Below are 20,394 nucleotides of genomic sequence, written 5' to 3'. Positions count from 1 at the left end.
GACAATCACTGCCCTGTTCCTGCTGGCTGCCCTTTCTGATGCAAGCCTGGATGCCATTGGCCTTCTTGATCACCTGGGCACGCTGCTGGCTCATGTTCAGCCAAGCATCAATCAATACCCCCAGGTCCATTTTTTCTACGCAGTCTTCCAGCCACTCTGCCCCAAGCCTGTAGCATCGCCTGGGGTTGTTTTGGCCAAAGTGCAGGACATGGCATTTGGTCTTGTTGAACCTCATCCCGTTGGCTTCAGCCCAGCTCTCCAGCCTGCCCAGATCCCTCTGTAGGGCCTCGCTACCCCCAGGCAGATCCACACTTCCAGCCAACTTGGTGTCATCTACAAACTTACTTGATGCCCTCTCATCCAGGTCATCAATAAAGATGCTGAAAAGGACAGGCCCCAACACCAACCCCTGGAGGACACCACTTGCGACCGGCCACCAGTTGGACTGAACTCCATTCATCACCACTCTCTGGGCCCAGCCCTCCAGCCAGTTCCTTACCCAGCCAAGGGTGTGCCTGTCCAAGCCACGGGCTACCAGCTTCTTTAGACTTCGTAAAGGGACTACACTGACAGAGCTCTCTCAGGCAGGTTTCTGAATGGCTTCCAGTCAAATCAAAGCCATTAATCCCAAAGGGCTCTGTATGCGGCAGTGTTTCATTCAAATGAGGGTCTGGAGGTAGACTCCAGCTCCCAGGCTGCCAGTGGGGGCTGTCCTTGCTCAATGGCAGCTTCCTGAAGTCCTGGTGTGCTCCTCACTGGAACAGGCAAGCGGTGAAACCTCAGAACCTCCTCCAGAGCATTTCCAAGAAAACTGTTCCAAATGCCTTCAAGAGAAGATTAACACAGCTACTTCTCAATATTATTGTTGCTACTTACAAACCAAGGAAAGCAGAGACTTTCTTTCCTGCAGTTCCCCCACTGCACAGAGCGGGGCTGGTGTGCCACTAAGCCAGGGTACATGGCTGCTTTATTAGCTGCCACCTCTTGCACATCATCATCTGCAGCAGGCAGCCACACGCTGATCGCTTTTCCAAGCCCACAGGACAAAGTTCAAATGCCATTAATAAATCAACTTGAAAACCTGGCTTCTCTGCTTGTTGATGGAGGTTTTGGGCCCCAACAGCAGCTACAGCAGCTGCCCAGCCCCTCGCTGCAGGCTCACCCTGCAGGCCAAGAGCAGCTCAGGCCCCGCCATGGCCACATGGCACAAAGACACCAGCCCGCTGCAGGTGACAGCCCCACACACGGCGTGACAGAGTGGCTCCTGGGGTCAGGGACTATTGATATTTTCAAAACCTGACATCAACAAGTAAAAGTTGTGACTGAATCCCAGTCTCTCCAAGAGGAAGATTGAACGCCTGTGACACATCATCTGCAATCAGAGTGCTCCATTTCCCAAAGTATCTGTCACAGATTGATAACATCCACACACAAAGTTAAGTGCAATTATGTCTGTCACTGCAAAGCACCCTTCAGCAGCGCTGACTGACACCTGCTCACAGCTGACAAACGGCCGCAGCCCGGTGGTGGTGGTGCTCTGTAGATCCCAAAGGGCCGCACACATCGCAGGAGCTGCAGCTGACATGGGAGTCGTGGGGCAAAATGAGCGGAGGTCAGCACTGGGCTCTCAGCTGATCCGGCTGCAGGTGGACCAGAGAAGAAAGGAACACTGCATGGCAGCCCTCTGCCAGCCCAGGCAGAGCCCACGCCAGAGAAGGTCTGAGCACTGAGGCACTGCTTATGTGCTGCTGACGCGCATTCCTGCAGGTCCCCAATATACACACTGCAGTCACTGACTTGCAGACTGGTTGAAACAGAAGCATGACAAGGGCCAGGTGAATGGCCTGTTACTGGCACCTCTTCCTGTGGGAGCACTACCCACTGTACCTAAAATGCAGCCACATGCAGAACTGGCATTACTAGTATTTGGGGCCACATGCATCACAGTGCAAGGAACTGAGGGGACTTGCACTGCATACTCACTGGTGACTCAAGTCAACAGGAACAGCTCTTTAGCAGCAACTTTCCAGGATAGGAGTCTGCGAAGGCATTTCTCCAGGCTGCCATTAATGCCAAGGGGCTGTCAGAGGATTTGGACAGATAAGGCAGTAAAGGAACTTGATGCCTCTCAGAAAAGTACAGCGTGCCATCCTTGCTGGCATGTGCTACTGCAGCCATTAGAGACCACTGAGACAGATGCCTGCAGTATGGAACTCCAAGAAGTGGCCAGAAAATAACATATGCAGTCCAGCAAGAATACCAAACAAAGCCTTCCCTTGTGCAGCTCTAATGTGAGCCATAACCCCTCGGCACAGAAAGGAAGCAGTGTTCTGCCAAACAGCAAGCTGCAGAGGTCAAACCTCTGACACAGAACAAAGCTCTGATGAGCCTCCACTGATGGCCATCAGTAACCTGCATCAAGGTCCAGCAAAGAAAACATGGCTGGTATAAAAACTAAAACCTCCCACTGTGAGGAGCTCACCCCAGCAGACATGTTTGCTGTGCAGAAGCTCAGTGTTGTGTTTTTCATGTTTAGTTTATACTTGGAGTTAACAATTGCTCAGAAGGACCCAAGCACGACATCTTGATTTAAAGTTGTTTTATAAAGCTAGCCAGCAACTGAAGAGAACAGCATAAATACCTGACCAGCCTAACAGCCAGATCTCCACAGAGCTCCATTCTGTACTGCTCACCAGTTTGGTCTTAGCACTCACAGTAGCAGAGCAACTCGCAGTAGCTGCTACCGTCAGATTTCATCCACACAGAATAAAATGGCAAACTGGCTACAGCTGTAATCTCATCTCTCTATGGTGATGTAAAAATAAGAGGTTACTTGTGACTACAGTCTTCCACAAACGTTAAACTTGAGTAACTTACTACATTGCTGATATAGTATTAGAAAAGGCTTCTTGAGTAGCATGCGTTTCCCATAATAATGAAATATTGCCAGGGTGTACCCTTATATATATTTCTATTTCTTAAAAAAATATATTGAATAATAAATAATCAGAGTAAAAAGCAGACATGAAAGATGCTTCGAATGATCAGGCTGGTGGTGTAACAGTTATCTCTAAATCACATGGTGGGCATGAGAGCAGAGCTGGCGACAGACAGGTGGTTTTTACTAGGAGGCATTAATGTAACATTCAATTATTCCAGTGCATACTGGCTGTTTTAACTCAGCCAAATTAGAATACATTTTATATTGACTATTTTGACATTTGCTTTATTTGGCAAGTAAAACAAAACCGATCCAATTTCCTTGCAGCCATTGTAAACCATAAACTGTACAACAAGAGGTTATAAAATATATAAGCCTTGTAAACACTTCTTTTCAGACTGTTGCTGATGCTCTGAGCTCTAATTTTGGCCCTGTTCCCAATAGCTCTGAAGCTGTTCTGCAGCCTTCCCTGCCTGGCTATAAAGTGACCCTTCCACATTTAGTGATTAAGGACTGCCATTGACATTCTCTCTCTATGACAATTTTTCTTTTTACTGTGAAAATCTGCCCGGGCAGGAATTTTCTGCAAACAGAAAATGAAGAGCTGTGTTCTAAAACCAGGACATCATCTGATCTTGCAAGGCCCTCACCAGCACAGAGCTTATGGCCAGGGGAGTTTCAAAGCAATGCAACAACTCCTGGTGAGAAAGGCAAATGGTTCCAGAAGCCTGATGACTTTTCACCTCTTCTGCCTCCATTTCCACTCAAGAAACAAGGCAGCACCTCTGCTTGCACAGCACCTGGCAAGGAAGGACAGCAAGCAGGGGGCCGAGGCATGTCTGGTGACTGAGCAAATCTCATGGTGAAAAAAAGCACCCAAACTCTTTGGAGAAGTCAAAGAGATGCCGTAAGACAGCAGACAAGTTAGGGGTGCAGTTGAGGGCTCTAATACACACACCTGCTTTATAAATATACTCAATAGGTTTTTCAATTCAAAGCAGTTTAAAAGCATCGTTCTCTGGAATGATTGTGACCTTTGTATACAACTTCCCTGGAATTACTCTTTGTTGTCTCCTTTGATGTTTTAGCCAAATACTTAATAAAATACTAAAAAAACTAATGCAAAAATGCGTATTTTGTTCTACTAAGCAAAAAAACAAAGGGACCTGCAATGGCTGGGGCAGCAGTTCAGTGCTACCAGACTCACCAGTAGAAGCCTATCTTAAATGACTGTGCTTTCACATCAAATCCAGGAATATAAATCGCTCAGTTTAACATCTGTCTAGGTTGGTTTGTTACTTAACAACATTGCTTTCTCCAGAGAAATGCAGCAAGTAAGCTGTCATTATAGGACTACTATTATACGTTAAGTATACTTGTGCATGCATTTGTACACAATCAGATTCCATATAACAGAGAAAATAACCTGGACAGACACCATGCCAGTGTCTGCCCAAAACTGCTGCTCTTGTCATTCACTGCAAAGTGAACGGTCTGCTCTGCCTACACAGTGTCAGCTGAAAATCTGAAGCACAGTGGATGGGTCCAATAAACAACAAAAAGAAGGGCTACTATTTCAAAGTATGAATGGGCTCATTTTGAAGAACAAGCAGAACTTGCCTCCCTATCCACTAATGATTATATGCATACTTTTGCCAAGGAAACAAATCAGCTTGACTACAGGGTTCTGGCCTACCCTCCAGGGTAACTCACATGTACACTGAAACTAGAAAACATACCATACAGTTTTTCATTCTGAGGTGGTGCCCCTGGTCTTGATTCTACCATGCAAAGCTTTTCATAACAATATGCCACGTTGCACAATGCAGAAAGTGCTGGAAAGCAGAAAACTCACTTTGGCAGGTTGGGAGCTGGTGTTGGAGATGAAGCTTGGGAAGGAGCAGCAGGCTGTGAAGGTTCATGGTTGCGGGGAACTCTGCCCATCCGGTACCAAATGCCCATGTTGTTCAACTCCCTGGGTAGTCAAGACAGAAGACATCAATCTTGGATACGTGCACAACTATCAAAGCACAGACAAATTTCATAAACATCTCTGCTAGTAAGAACTAGTTTTATTGAAGAAATAAAAGAATCACCAAGGCTGGAAAAGACCTACAAGGTCATCCAGTCCAACCATCCACCTGCCACCAACAGTTCTCACTAAACGATGTCCCCCAGTAGAATGTCTAAACATTCCTTGAACACCTCCAGGTTAACTAGTTTCCACATCACAGTCAGTAACACTTGTAATCACACAGACCCTTCCAGTTCTTATGAACACCCACGTAGTAATTACAGGAAGACAAGACATTCAGCCTTGCTACAACTGAAACTATGGGATCATCTTCAGGAGTAGTGCTACTTACCCTATGAACGTGTACTGAGGAGGGGCTTGCTTGGATCTCCCCAGGATTCGGATATCACAGATGGCTGCCTCTGTAGAATCTCGAGGGATAAATTTAATGCACAGCCGCTTCTTTCTGAAAGCTACTTCTTCTGCAAAAACAATCCAAGACAGAGGGGCTTTTTGTGCTGTTTTTTTTTTTTCTTCTTATGCAAGATCAGGGTATAAATGTTATTTATTGTCTCTCCAGATATTAGACAGATAATCATGGCAGGAAATTGAGCCAAAAAAAACCCAGATATATGTCAGCAAACCAGACAGTACAGTGCCATTTGATGACTGAGGAAATTTTCTATCAGGAACTCTCTGTATACTGCTTAAGATTCATTACTGGGCACTGTTATAACCCAACACTTCCTACTCCCCTACGCAGAGAAGACAAGACCTCATATATATGATAGCACAATGCACAGAGAAAAGAAGTGGCAAGTGTTTTTTATATCCTCCTATTCCAAGGCTAGGCTACATGGGAGTCTGATCCACTGGGTGGGAAGCAGCTCATCGCAGGGGGCTGGAACTGGGTGATCTTTATGGTCCTTTCCAACCAGAGCCATTCTATGATACAATTCTCACATTCAGCTCCTCTTTCTAAGGGGCATTTGACTCAGCGGACTTGGTATCTGCTGAAGCAACCAGGCAGTTTGTTCTGCCAAGTGCTCCCAGACAGCCAATCAAACTGCACTGAGGAACAGCAGAAAACATGCTGCCATGTAGAGTAGCTAGTAATAAACCTCACCTGTCCAACTCTCACACATTTTAAGCGCTAACAACCTGTCCTGACTCTGTCAGTTAGCACTGAAGTGATACTCCCACTGCAAATGCTGTGGCATCTTTGTAGGGTTAAAACCAGATTTACAAAGCAGTAACTGCTGAGACCCCAACAGGAGAGCTGGTCTGCACTGTATTCAGAGGGTAGAAGCTTCTCCTGCACAGTCCTTCCATATGCTGCATCACGGGGAAATTTCACTTGCTCCCATGTTATCCACTATGAATAAGTCAAGCCCATCAAAGTTAAGGCTTATCTGTAGCATGACTTGATGTATAACAAGGCTGCTGTCTGTCTGCATGCAGATAATCCACATCCAGTTACGGGTCAGTCGCAGGATAATACATGGTACTGGTACACAGATATAGATCTGCTCCACCTCTTCCTAAATAATCTGTGGGGCTCCATGTCAGCAAGGTGAGGTTTCCATTTGTGCATGCAGACACTTAAAAGACATGACAGAAGTTTACAGATAAAGAGAAAAATGAAAAGTGCAGACAATGAATGAAAAATCTGAAAACACCTGGAAAATAAAACCTCTGCAATTTAGTATGAATAAATAACCTCCAGTATAAAAATATGCCCTCACTTCAGCAGATGGCAAGCAGTCCTATCTCTGTAGAGTCCCCCTGTTCCATAATCTGTATCTCAGAGAAAGCAATCCATCCTGGCCTTTGAAACCTGCCATCCAGTACCAACAAGTGTACGGCACTGAGGTGTGTCACAGTACAGCACCCACCTTTGCATTCACTGAGATGCTTTTTATAGATGCCTAATACCTATTCCCCAAAACTCTAATCCATTCCTGCATTGAAAAATGAAGGCCTTTATTTGGCATGTCTAAAACAGATTTTAGGATACTATTTCAGGGTTTAAGGCTTTCACATCTGAAAATTTTGTCAAGACCACTAAGGAACATTATACCTATTTACTGTAAGCCAAGCGTCACTTAGAGGAGAACACAGAAACTCACATATCCAAAACATCCAGATTTAAACAAAACTCGTGCCCCTTATTCGACTTGCACAGCACAAAGCCAAGTGTTTGCTTTGATCTTCAATCTCTTCCACACTTGGCTAGAGCCTGCAGTCTGCAGCAAACTTGGTTTAGGAGCAGAATCCGTTAATTACTCATGCTTAACCTGAGTTAATTTTAAGTAAACATATTATAAACAGTCAATCGAAATGTGTTCAGTCATGCTAATGGAGACAGGGATATGCACCACTTCATTAATACAGACAGTGCCTCTATATGGGCTGCAAATCCAATGCATTTTAAATTAAGGACAAATTCTCCTCTCACCTTTCTACCAGCACTGCTACAAACGCTGCACCAGCAGCTGACAACTACCCCACACTCCTAGGGATGCACAGGAATTGTTGGGAAATTCTCCAGGGAGGGGGGACAGCTCAGGCACCCAACACCAAGCTGCAGAACTTTTCACTTCTGGGTTATGTGTTCAAATCAGAACCAGTTCAGCAGGGACTACTAAAAAAAATTATTTGCTGCAGATCTGGATGAATGATTCCCTGCACAGTAGGTTCACATGCCTCCTTTCTGTCCCTGACAGGTTTGGATCTCATTACTGACATGGACAGGTGCCAGCAGCGTGCACCCTGTGTAGTCACTGTGCAGTCACATCCCATGCCCCACAACCCCTCCAGCCATCTGCCCTGGGCTGCTCCCCTGGTCCCTTTGCACTGGAAGCCAGGAGCACTCAGTGCCTGCTGCAGGCCAGCAGTGTCAGCAGCTGCCACAAGGCTCAGGGGATCAGAAGACACTGCTTAGGAACTGCTCTCTTAAATACTCTGAGAAAGTCACCAATGCCTTGCAGAAGTGAGGACAGCCATTTTCCTGGATTCTCTCAGCAAGCCCAAACATCTCAGCACTCTGTATTTGTGCAGGTGGTACAAAGCTGCGCATGCATGAACACAGCACCGTGCACAAACCCTGCACTTTCAGTACACGCCTATGTATAGCCCCCAGCACGGCAGCTCAGTCCCTTACTGGCCCAGTCCAACCCTGCAAGATGGAAGGACAAGTTCTGCCTTTCCACTCATGCAAGCAGGCCAGTGGCAGTCAGGCAGTATTAGTGAGTCTGGGGAGTATAGGAAAGAGCTACCCAGAAATGTGCTTGTGCCTCACAGAGCAGCCATACTCAGAGCATCCCCTCTACCCAGGACATGGCCCTCCAGCTGTGCAGGCACCAGGGCACAGGACTGAAGAACAGCCTCAACTTACGTGTGTCAACAGTCTCTTGAATGGGGATGAAGCCCACAGGTAAAGTGTCCTTGATGTCAATGAGCTTCATGTCAACCAAGACATTTCCTAAGTGACTCTGAAGAGAGAAAAGAAACAGTTAATCAGGTAACTTCAGTGCTCTCACTGCTTCTAAAAGAGCAATGCAGCACTTCTTTGACAACAATGGCAGAAAGCATTACAAGAAGATGGGTCATGCAGACACAGCCAAAGTTATTACATGCATTAGCTAATTAGTACTGAATAAAGACAGTTCTAGCTCCAAACATAACCATGCTCCAGAAAAGCAGGCCATCTGGAACAAAGAACTTCATTTGAGTCCATATGAATTCTGAACTGATGCCTTGTCCCATTAATCAAGGCTTGCAGAGCTAAAAACACAATTCAGAATGACAACCTCCACAATTGTTTTGAGACCAGATTTTCTTTGCAGTTCTCATTAAAGCCAACACTGCTGCCAGCAATCTACACTCATGTACATAAGCAAAAACCCCAATACTTTAGTTACCATGCAGCCTTTCTAAACATGAATATAGAAAAAAAAATAAGCCATCTTCTGCACAGCTTGGACAGAAGAGCAGCCTCGGGAGGGAAGCCCAGCAGGTGTGAGCAGGCTGACCAATCTTGGGAAATCTGGCCTCCAAAGAGAGGGAGCTCCTCGCCAGCCATCAGGTGTCAGAGCACGGCTCAGCACGGCAGCTGCCCAGCGGTGCCCCAGCCCAGCACCCGCCCCGATGGGCTGCCTCACAGCCCCAGCACAAGGCACGGTGCCTGTGTTGCTCCTCATTCCTCCGTCTGCTGCACAGCTGAGACCCCCACAGCCCTCCTGCTACATTTGCTTTAATTCACTCCTCATAAATATGAGGAATGTATTCCCAAACCATGCTGAGCAGATGATTCATGCCAAAGCCCAACAGACACTGACTGAGGGGACTTACACTGTCTCTGATAGCCAGTAGTTGCTACTATCCTGTAATTATTTCTGACAACCTTGCATTTAAGGTAGCCACAGATAAATTTAACACCAAATAATCACAAATCTTTCTGTTTAGTATCCTCCCTACCTATTCTGGGCTATTATTGCTGCTACTGCAGCTACTCAAGGATGAAATACACAATTACTGTCCGTCGACCCCAGGAAGAACAGCTTTAGAGCTTTATTTTAATGTAGAGGATGGCAGGAAAGTGGACAGAATAAAGGTGAAAAGCTGGGAATTGGCAGGGCCTTGGGTTTTCATTTCAAGATCTGTGATAAACCTCCAAAGTCACAGTTGCTTTTCTGTTGTTGGGAAAGGCTCAAGTACAAAATGATATCACCGTACCCTTGAGAATTCAGTCCCTGAGAATATCCAAAACACCAAGAAGAGCAGAATTACCCACTAGATGGAGTGCATTCATTGTAGAATTGAACAGTTCCTCCTGGAAAGGAGGAAGTTATCATGCTACCCTCAGCTGAAAAATTAAGTGAACACAGCAGAAGGCATTGGACTCTCACTGCATATGGTCTCCACCCCTCCACAGGAGATGTGACCATACAACTGGCACTGATCAACAATAAACCCAGTGCTTCACAAGCATACTGGAAGGTTACAGGTATAGGGCAGCGTATGTACAGCACAAGGAAATTTTCAAGAATTGGCACAAAAAAACAAGAAGCAAAGGTAATCCTGGAAGAAAATGTCTATGATGCCCCTGGATTCAGAAACTACCATTTCCTTTGTTACCATTACATGTGATTACAGCTAGATGGTCATCATCATTTGGAGCAGGCAGCTTCCATTTTAAGAGGAGGAAACGCTTGTGTAAGGGAGCTGCTGAAATGCAAACACACACTTTTTTGCTGCCTTTATTAAAGATTTTGTTAGTGATTTCCTTCCCCAGAGAATACATACAAAACACAAATATCTGGCCATAAGAAGGTTTGCCTTCTTAGTCACCTAAGTTCAGCTAAATATTTGCTTGAAGTATAATTGGCTCCACAACATTAATCATTAATCACTGTATAGGTAAGAACATACCAGGCACAGATGCAAATCATGCAGATACTCAGCAAACAAACTTACATTTTCTTTTGAAAATGATCTTGTGAAGCACAGGTATCGTGTGACCTTGGATTTAAACAGGCCATCCTTCCAGAGGTCAGCATCCAGGCCATCTGCTGTTTGTGCAACCTGGAAGGAAGAGACAGAGGGAGAGAGGAGATGTGTAAGCCAAGATAACGTTAATGTGTGTGCAGTACTTCTTCCTCAGACCTTTTCTAATTAACGGTAGCCCAAACTCTCACAGCATCTCATTAGTTTCTTCACAAGGTGCAGTGCAGAGAACTTCCAAGCAGAGGTATGATAAAGTTCTAAAAATGCTGTCTCTGGGGAGTTCATTGATTAAAGATGCTCTGACAAAAAGCTATTCTAATGAGGAAACAGCAACTCTGGTGCAGTTTCCAAACAGTAGTTTGGACAAGTCAGCATACTGAGGCATTCATTACACTGTACACACTCTGTGCAAGCTGTGAGGAGGGGTCCATCTTGACAAACCTCTGGAGAGCTATCTGCAAAGTGACAGCTCCAAGGCTGCCCAGGAGCCACGGCCGCTTCTGACAGGATGAAGCTGAAAGAACAGCACTCCTGCAAAAATCGTTGTCTTTTCTTGTGATTTTACACACTATTTCAACCAGATTAAAGCATCACATCAAATGAATCGTGGAGCTGTGACAGCAATTGCATTCAGTACAATCAGTAGCAAACTGGAGGGTGAGGGAAACACCACAGATCCTGCGTGGAAGAGACAAATGCACACAGGAAGACAGGCAGCAGCAGGTGCCATTCACAGTGGCTCAGGGCACAGCACAAAGGGCAGCGGGGCCCAGAGCAGGGCTGTGCAAGCAGCTGGGGGCAGAAAGCCCTGCCCAGAGGGCATGCTTGCCAGGCAGAGGGGACAGCAAACAAGTCATATAATCCCCCAGCGGCCCACTGACAGCTCCCACCAGGAGTCTAACAAGACAGTAAGCACAGCAGGACTGCCCAGTGCCCCTCAGAAGGAACAAATCTCCCCCTCTGCTGTTTCTTAAGCCATGATCACAGTGAAATAAGTGAGACCTTGGCACCTGTGCAGCCTGATACCAAAGCAGCTGGTATCTGTTGCTACCATCTACACCCACATTTTGTAGGGCAGAGGCTCTGTGCGGAGTGCAGGAGTCAAGGTGCATGCTGACCCAGCCCCCCATCACCCAAACAGCAGGAGAGAAACTTGTGTCTGTCTGACACAAAGGCAAAAAAATGCATGGGCTGCTCTTCACATTTCAGCATCTTCTGCTCACAAATCCCTGCTGAGCACATTCCTGGATACAGGACATTGAAACAGCCCCCATTGTGTGCTGTAAGCCACCACCAGCGTGTGCCCTGAGCAGCACAGCCTGACAGTGTCCCACCCTGACTCAGTGATGAAAAAAAGCCCTCAAAAAGCAACAATAAAAGTACAGCAAAGCCACACCACAAACCCTTCTAGGGAAGTACCCTGCAATTCTAACTCCGCAGTTACAACAGACACAATGGCTGAAGCCAGTTTAGCAGCGAATAACAGAGAGAAGCATTTGTCCCACCAGCCCCACAACCCTCCTGCACTGCAGCGATGCCCCACTGCCCCACACAGCCCAACCACCTCCTACGGTATTGCAGGACTGTGAACAGGAAACCAACACAGCAGGGTCTGGGTCTTACTGGCTCCCATGGGCAGGGCAGGCAAAGAGAACCCTTCCCGTTTCTGCTGAAATGCAGCAGTCGCAGGCACCATCTCCAGTAATTAATCCTGAGTTCACATCATCCTGCTGAACCCTCTTCCTAAGCCTCGACATAAGCATGCATTAACTTGTCAGAAAACTCACGGGGAAAGAAAACAGGGTAACATAAATGAGAAAGTTCTTGCATCATCTTCTGGGCACCTGCAGGTGGGGAGGATCCTTGCTGCTTTTGAGTGGAGCTGCACCCAAGCAGTACTGTGCACTAGGGCATGGCCCTGTGGGCTGCACTGAGAGGACGGGACGAGGAAGGGCTGTGGCCCCATGCAGCCCCACCATGTCCTCCTGACAGGGTTGAACATGTGGGACAAGAGCTGGTGCCTGGTAGTGGGTGCCCACCATGACGTTACTAAGGGGGCAGAGGCATGGGTCGGCTCAGCCTCTTCATGCCTTCCCACCCCAGAACGCATTGAGTCCCAACAGGAGGGGACACCCACTCACAGCTCTGCAGACACCCAGAGAGGCTGCAGCAAAGCCCAGTCTATTCTGCTTGCAGCCTGTGCCATACTGCAAGGCTCCCCACTCACCCCTCCTGCCCACCTCTGCACTCAGCAGTGCCAGCTGGGGTGGATTTTCAGGAATTTGAGTTCAGACACACACTGTATGTTTTGGAAAAACGTGTTCTTTAGTGCTCCAGCTACTAAAAGATCTGGCCACAAGTGCCAGCAGCTGTTTCCTAAGCAGTCAGAAAGGGAAATGAGCTGCTTGGATGATTAAGAAAACTACTGAAAGAAAAGAACTAAGAGGTGAAAAAAAAAAATCCCAGATGCCATCAGGCCCTGCCACCCCCTCCTGGCTGGGCAGCACCCCAGGGGCCCAGCTGCAGCCCCAGGCACTGCCCTCTGCCAGGCAGAGGGAAGGGAAATAGTATAGTAATGGCTGTATGTTGTGAAAAGTGCTCAGATGAAAGGAAAACTACGTAAAGCCTACATATAATACATCTGGCTCAGAAAAAAAGAACTGGCTATTATGCCATCACAGAATTCAAACCCACCAACAAAATGACACAATGCTCAATTCATTACTGCTAAGAGGAAAAGCGTTCCCACAGCTCTGAGCCCACTGTTAAATAGAGTGCTACAGGATGCTGCAGCAAGGGGCAGAGAGATGGCATCCCCCAAGGAACTGCAAGACCATCCCAAAGCTACTTGCAGTCACAGCACGCCTGGCTTCCTGCTCTGAGACACTACAGCCTGGGTTTTGGAGGTTGAGGGGAGTGTTGCCCTGAGAGCACCCATCCATGGGCTGGGCACAAAGCTGCACCACTGCATGTACTGCATAGTGGGATGCCAGCTGTGACCATGAGCAGAGCTCTCCTGCTACGTGCACAGAACATGGGCAGAGCTGCTGCAGGCAGCAGACACCTCAGTGCCTACAGCAGGAGCTGTTGGCCCCAGGGTCAGAGGAGAGCTCCTTGTAAACATAAAACGAGACCAAAATCAGAAGCAAGGCAACTCCACCCTGTGCCCCCTAGGAGAGAGTGACCCACATTCTCAAGCCTGATTGCAACACCACTATAATTGGATTAACCTCCAGGAAGAATCTTTTATCTTGTTTAGTTTAAATAGTGTTAGGGCTGCAGCCCCCATTAAACTCCACAAATGCTATCTGGGGCAAGTGAGTTCTCTGCCCAGTCATTTAGGCAGAATGCTGTTCTGTTATCATGTCTCTCTCACTGCCCCATGCTCCTTTATCAGGGCAACCAGCTAATTACAGAGCCTGGCTCACATAAGCAATTGGTGCTCAGAAAAATGCAGTAAATGCAAAAAACCTTCTGGCTCTCAAGGGGCCTTTTGACAATTCCCTCCTCCTTACTGCAGCCCGACCCATTTCCTTTCTTCTCACACAGCAGCACAGGGCATGCTGCAACCCAGGGCTGTGAGGATGTGAGCTACACGAGCTGTGTGACACTGTAACTCAAGATGCAGTGCAGCATAACTGGAGCAGGACACACAGAAAGATGAGCTACAGGCCAAACCTTCCCTACACTGCTCTGCAAAGTCAGTACTTCATGTTTTGCTGCTTAGGACATTCATCTACAGGCAAATAAAATCACCCTGTTGGTTACACAGCAACTAATCCAGGGAACAAGCATCTGTTAAACAATGACGTCCATCTATCCATTCACATATTCATCTTCAATGGATCCAGCTGCCTCTTCCTGCTGCCCTCCTGCCAAAGCTTAATTTAGAGGTTTGCATTCTGTCCATCAAAATTGCCATTGCAATTTCAGCTGGTTGTGAAACTCTTTGCTTCCCAATCTGGAGCTTCTCATCATTATTATGCAGTGCTGATATGTGGGATTAAACAGCTGATGCGGGATCCATTTATTTGGAGATGTAATTTGTGCGATACTTAGGAATCCTTCAGGATGGCAGTTACTAGGATTATTAAATTTGCATGCCACAGCAGCCAGCTGTTTCTCAGAGCCCCTCCTCCAGGTAATTATGCTCTGGAGGAGAAGCACAGACAAAGTTGCACAACTGCACCCACAGACCTCCATCCAGGGAAAGCACTGCTGAGTGTTCTGAACTGCAAGGTGGACATACAGACACCAAATTATTTCTTACATGTCCAATGGCAAATCCTTGCTGGAAGAGATACCGCTCCCAGCAGAGTAAAGTTTCGTTAATGCAAAACTGAAGCATTTACAACTGCAGCTGAACTAGCTCTACTTACTACATCATAGCCTGTCGGTGCACGGCTCCGGGATGCAACCACACCAACCCCTGTGATGGGATCCATTGGCACATCAGGCAAGGCATCAGAGAGATCTCGCACTTCAGGCATTGTGGACTGATCCTGAAAGAAAGCAGCAAAGTTAAGGGGATGCTTGGGAGCATGCACTCCATGGAGGAACAGAGCACTGGGAGCCCACATATGTGCCACAGAGCCTGTGCCTGAACAACACTGGCTGCCGAGTCAAATGCAAGATCAGGTAGACACACCTTCTGCGCTTTTGTTTGGTTTTGATAAGACAACACACTTGTGCAATGCCCAACAAGTTTGGAATTTGGGTCAGCAGCCTCTTCTGAGATTATTTTTATTGTTTCCAGGATATTTAGCATGGGCTGGTCTCCATCTAGCAACGATGGGAAAACGCAAGTTCATCCCTTCCCTTCCAAATAAGAACAAATTCCATTCTTGTCTCAGGCTGGCTGAAGCTGCTATGCTATTTTAAGTAGCAAGAAATCCCCGTGGCTTCAGCACAAAACTCCCACCCATGACAGGCACTGGGCACGATGAGGGCTCTCGCGAGGCTTCAGCCCCACCACACCCCCCTGAACTGAGCCACAGCCGCATAGCAGCACAGATGTGTCTGTATGCAAAACTGTGCCCGTGGCAGAGTGCCTGAGCGCCAGGGAAACACAGACGAAGCAGCACAAGATGGTCTGATGCAAAGCAGACAGAGGCCTTGAAGGAGTCTGAGCACCCCCCGTGAGCAAGGCAGAACAGCACTGAATACTTCAGGGTAGAGAACTACACAAAAAGGGAGAGGAGCAGGTGAAACCAACCCATCTCGGAGAGATGCTGTTGCTGGAAGCAGGAGGAGAGGAGAGCTGCCCAAATGGAAGAGGAAAGGCACCCCTGCCCTTCCACATTCTTCTGCAGTGGCAGCTGGGCAGAGACCCCGGCTCAGGCAGAACTCCCCAAGACCCCCCAGCACTGCAGATCCAACAGGAGCACCTGGCACAAGCATTGTTGTAGGTGGGCAGGCAGACAAACTGCTGGGCAGGGCCTCCTCAGAGACCCCAAGCCCAGCATTGAGGCTGCGGAGACAGCAGGTTACTTACTGCTTCTAAAAAGGCAGAGGTGAGTGCTGGTGCCAGCAGGACCAGGGTATACACTTCACAGTACCCAGTATGAACCAACACGGTGCTGCGGGCAACAAAAAAGAGCAAATCTGGGGCCTATGTAAATAACAATGCCACACAAACAACCAAACCAGACTGCCTAAAGCCTACAAAGCAGCGGGCGCAGTAAAAAGACCACCACCAACAGAGTTCTACCCCAACACCTGGGTGAGCACCCAGCACATACACCAACACACACCGTCAGAGCCCACACGAAGCCTCCTGCTGGCTGTGCCACCACCCAGCACAGCACCCTAAAGATGGCACCCAGCTGACCCCAGGCTGTGCGGCACAGAGGGGCAGCTCTCACCCGTGGTGCGCTGAGATGCAGCTGGAGTTGATGCAGAGCAGCAGGAACGAGCCTGTGTGCTCAGTTAATGTTTTTCTGAAGTTAGAAGAGGTCAGAGCAGAGCTCTGGGCTGATGAAGACCATGAGTTACATTTCAACTCCCCCTCAGGCACCTGCAAAGTTTAGTTTCTCTGCTATCACACCTTTGAACTTAAAAATAAAAAACAAACAGTGAGAGCAGATTAAATTAAGGAACAAGATTCTATAAATACATCCATTAGACAGCTTGTTGTTTTAGGGAAGTTCTCTTCAAACACCAGAGCACTGACCTGCCCACAGTGTGGCAGTGCCTGAGGACTCAGCCCATGACCAAGGATGCCCCTGTTCTCCCCAGAGCCCGACCACCCCCCTGCAGGGTGAATTTGGGAACAGCCCAACAATCACAGCATTTTTCACACTGCTGGAAGCACATTCCCTGGAGGCCATTCCCAGCAGCAGGGCACTTCCTGCTCCCAGCCTGGGGAAGCCGGACACAGCCCTGGGCAGGAAGAGGCCCAGCTCAGCCCCACTCGCTCAGTGCAGTACTGGCCCTGGGCACACAGAGATTCCCACTCAGGAATATCAGAAGCTGACCTTCCTGAAAGCAGCAAAACCAGCCCCAGTCCCTCAGCAGCAAATCTTCAACCCTGACACCATGGCTGCACTGGCTGCCCACATCAGGCAGTCTCTACATGGGACAGTCAGCCCAGAGCCCTGCAGTCTGTGCACAAGGATGCTCCACTCCAGCCACAGAACAAAAACTGCAGCATTCAGCAGTGGTGGCTTTTTGCCCAGTCCCACAGCCACAGGCTGGAGGCCACGACCTGCAGGCACAGCACTATGTAATACAGGAAGCCCCCAGCACAGCCCATGCCTGGAGTCAGGCCTCACTGTGCCACAGCCCCTGAGTTGTCCCTCTGCATCCACTTTGTGCTCTCTCTCAACTGTTTCCTTGCTTGTTCATCTCTGATGATCTCCAGAACACTTTCCTGCTGGTTTCACAGTCTACTTGGAGTGGTGTTCTAGTTCTAACCCTCCTGCCACGGGCAGGGTTGCCAACTACCACATCAGACTGTACAGGGTCCCATCCACCTTGGCCTCGAGCGCCCCCAGAGTTGGGGCATCTATTACCTTTCTGAGCAACCTGCTCCAGAGCCTCACTGAGTAAAAACATTTCTTCCTAACACCAAACCTAAACCTTCCTTATTTTAGTTCAAGGCCAATTCCCCCTGTCCTATCACAATGTGTGCCCCAGTGGCGCAGTGGTTAAGGACGCCGCCTTGCAACACTGGGGCCCGGAGTTTGAATCCCCCCTGTGGCACAAGTGGTAGAAGTGCCGCTCTACTACACAGGAGAAGTGCCGCTCTACTACACAGGAGGCTCGAATCCTGGGGGCTGGACTCGATGATCTCTAAGGTCCCTTCCAACCCGCACGAGACTATGATGATACAATCAGACTGTGTAAAAAGTTGGTCCTCCTCCTGCTTGCAAGCTCCCTTCAATGAAGAGAGACAACAATGAGGCCCCCCTGGAACCTTCTCTTCTCAAAGCTAAACAAGCTCAGTTCCCTCAACCCATCTTCATAGGAGAGGTGCTCCAGCGCTTCTATCATCTCTGTGGCCCTCCTCTGGACTAACAGCTTTGCATCCCTCCGGTATGGAGGGTCACAGGCCCAACTTGTCCGCACAGGTGGGTCCTGCTCCATCACTTTGATCACATGGTGATCAAAACTGCAGCATGGTGAGCAAAACTGAGATCTTGGCTTACTGTGCAGCAGTTCTAACCAGGGACACCCATTTGTGAGGTATCCTATTGCAAACCAAAATAGATTTCCACACACAGATGACCTTCCCCAAGGGTGTCAGTGACACTCGGGTCACTTATTTCCAACTCTGCACCTGGGGGCTGCAAGGCCTGAAGCCTGGGACTCACTTAGAAGAGCAGATGACACGAACCAGAATGTTTTGTATTCATCTTCAGACCTTCACGAACTCAAACTGAGGTTTTATCCCAGAACATTGCATGGGTTAGGCGACCTTGGACAGGAACAACAATGAACCACAAAGCTGGGCACAGCAATGCCAGTGAAACGCAGGATGGAGGCACACGGCTGTTGGCCCATGCAGCAAACGCCTCCTAGGACCCTACATATCACAACCCAGCTGCGACTGTGCTGGCTCTGAGGACACATGGGAGGGGGTGAAGCTCAAGAGCGTCCCTGAGACCCTTCATGGACACCACAGAGAGATGCCGAGTGCTGGGAATGAGGGACGGGAGCAAACAGAGCACGGGCAGCTCAGCATCCCGTCCTGGCCGGGACAGCAAAGAGACACCACGTGCTGATCACTGCCAGCTGCGCAGAAACCTCTGCGAACAGGTGAAAAAAACAATAACAATCAAGCCAATTCATGCTTGCAGCAAATGACCACAATAAATACAGTTCTGTTGCAGCTCTCTCTAACCAGACGAAAACAAAATTCGCAGCGATCTCCCCAGCACACCGGGGCCGGAGGACGGCGTCCCACTGCGCCCGCAGCCCCGTGCAGCAGCAGCCCATAGCCGGGGCCGAGCTTCGGTGCAGGCCGCGCCGGGCGCCGAGCAGCACGGAGGGATCCTGCGGACACGGCTCCGCGCGGGGGGCGCCGCGGCTGCAGGGACGGCCCCGGGCCGCGCCTCCCCGAAGGCCGCGGATGGCTCCGCTCCCCCACGCCCCGGCCCGGCCCCGCGCGGAGCCGCGAGCGCTCGCAGGCCCGGCCTCCTCTGCCTGCTCTGCCTGCTTTGCCTTCCCTCCCTCCCCGAGCGCGGCGGAGAGGAGCCGGCCGAGGGCGGCGGCGGAGCCGAGGACACTTAACTGTTGCCCGCACGGCGGGCGGCGGCTCGCGGCTCCCTCGGCGCAGGCAGAAGCAGCTCCTCATCGCCCAGCGGGGCGGGGGCGGCGCGGCGGGAGGAGCGGCGGCGGCGGGGGAGCGGCCTAGCGCGGGAGGCGGCGGGCAGGGCCTCACCGGCGGCCCGGGCCGGCCCCCGGGAGCGGCTCCTCCGCACCGCGCGGCTCCGGCGCGCCCCGATCCGCGCCCCGGCCCCGCTCCCCGGGGGCCGCCCGCACTCACTCTCACTCACCGCGGCCGTGCGGCGCCGTGCCCCCCGTGCCCGCCCGGAGCCGGACCGGCGCACCGCCGAAACGAGACCGCCCCACCCACAGGAAACCCCCGGGCACGGGGGTCCGCTGCGGCACGGCCGCACCTGGAGGTTGTGCCCCTCGGTCCGGGAAGCCGGGAGTCCCGCCGTGCCGGAAAATAAACTTTCTGAAGAGAGCGACACGTCTGTTGAGTCCCGCGTGGGAAGGGCTCTCACAGGGGTCGGGGTCACTCACGTCTTCACCTCGCCACGAGATCCAGCCTCAGGGCTCCCGCATGCGGCTGCTGCCGGGAGGAGAGGGGCCGAGGTGTGCGGTGCCCTCGTGCATCGCCCCGGAGCTGCGCTGGGCCGATGGCAGCAGGCGGTGCTGCGGCAGTTCTGCTCCCGGGTCACACGGGTCTTGACCGACCCGACCTCAGCCATTGCCCGGCACTCGCCGCAGCCTGCGACCAAACGGGGCACACAGCCCTGCAGCACGGAGGCGTCCTGACCTGCTGCAGAGCTCCGTTAGGTTCAGTGCTATCATACTCCAGCGACGGCACTGAGAACACAATGAGGGAGCAGCTGATGAAAAGCACGGCACAGCTTGCAGCAGCAGCCATAGGGCAATGCAGCAGCTGTCCTGCACCCAGCTGTGGGCACCATGCTTACAGGGGGTAATAACCCATAGAGCGGGATGTTGGTGTAGGGCCATGCACTTAAGGCATCAACAGCCTTAAGTGCAGCACTAAAAGAAAACAGTGATGAAAGAAATCAACATAGGTGAGAAGCAAAGTGCAGTATGGAGGAAAGCATTAACCTGGAGGAGCATCAAAGAGGAGGGCAGCGACCAGTTCATGTCCTCAGTCTGGTCTGTGAGTTGTGGGTATGAAATGCCATAAGAAAAGTTCTGCAGGGGCATAGTGAGAACTTGT

General features: G+C 49.9%; 1 protein-coding gene across 6 annotated transcripts in view; it reads right to left on the bottom strand.

Annotated features, from left to right (window-relative positions):
* Nucleotides 1–19,918, bottom strand: part of MVB12B (multivesicular body subunit 12B) — a 53,156-nt gene extending 33,238 nt beyond the window's left edge. For 3 of the 6 annotated variants that reach the window (XR_001558730.1, XM_015879485.1, XM_015879486.1), the window contains exons 1-7: nucleotides 19,716–19,918; nucleotides 15,958–16,042; nucleotides 14,843–14,965; nucleotides 10,434–10,541; nucleotides 8,353–8,449; nucleotides 5,308–5,437; nucleotides 4,797–4,916 (exon numbers count right to left, since the gene is read on the bottom strand). Coding sequence is in view for 5 of the 6 variants with exons in the window: in XM_015879485.1 (XP_015734971.1) it covers nucleotides 4,797–4,916; nucleotides 5,308–5,437; nucleotides 8,353–8,449; nucleotides 10,434–10,541; nucleotides 14,843–14,965; nucleotides 15,958–16,042; nucleotides 19,716–19,903 (851 nt within the window). In the remaining variant the exon portion in view is untranslated. Of the gene's footprint in view, nucleotides 1–4,796; nucleotides 4,917–5,307; nucleotides 5,438–8,352; nucleotides 8,450–10,433; nucleotides 10,542–14,842; nucleotides 14,966–15,957; nucleotides 16,043–16,327; nucleotides 19,004–19,197; nucleotides 19,309–19,715 lie in introns of those variants that run through there. The other 3 variants (XM_015879488.1, XM_015879489.2, XM_015879487.2) reach the window with 3 other exon arrangements.
* Between the last annotated feature and the right edge of the window lie 476 nt (nucleotides 19,919–20,394).

This window comes from Coturnix japonica, chromosome 17, assembly GCF_001577835.2.
Source record: "Coturnix japonica isolate 7356 chromosome 17, Coturnix japonica 2.1, whole genome shotgun sequence".
Taxonomy (NCBI): domain Eukaryota; kingdom Metazoa; phylum Chordata; class Aves; order Galliformes; family Phasianidae; genus Coturnix; species Coturnix japonica.
Note: the sequence above shows the minus strand (reverse complement) of the source record. Positions and strands in the feature narration are given on the sequence as shown.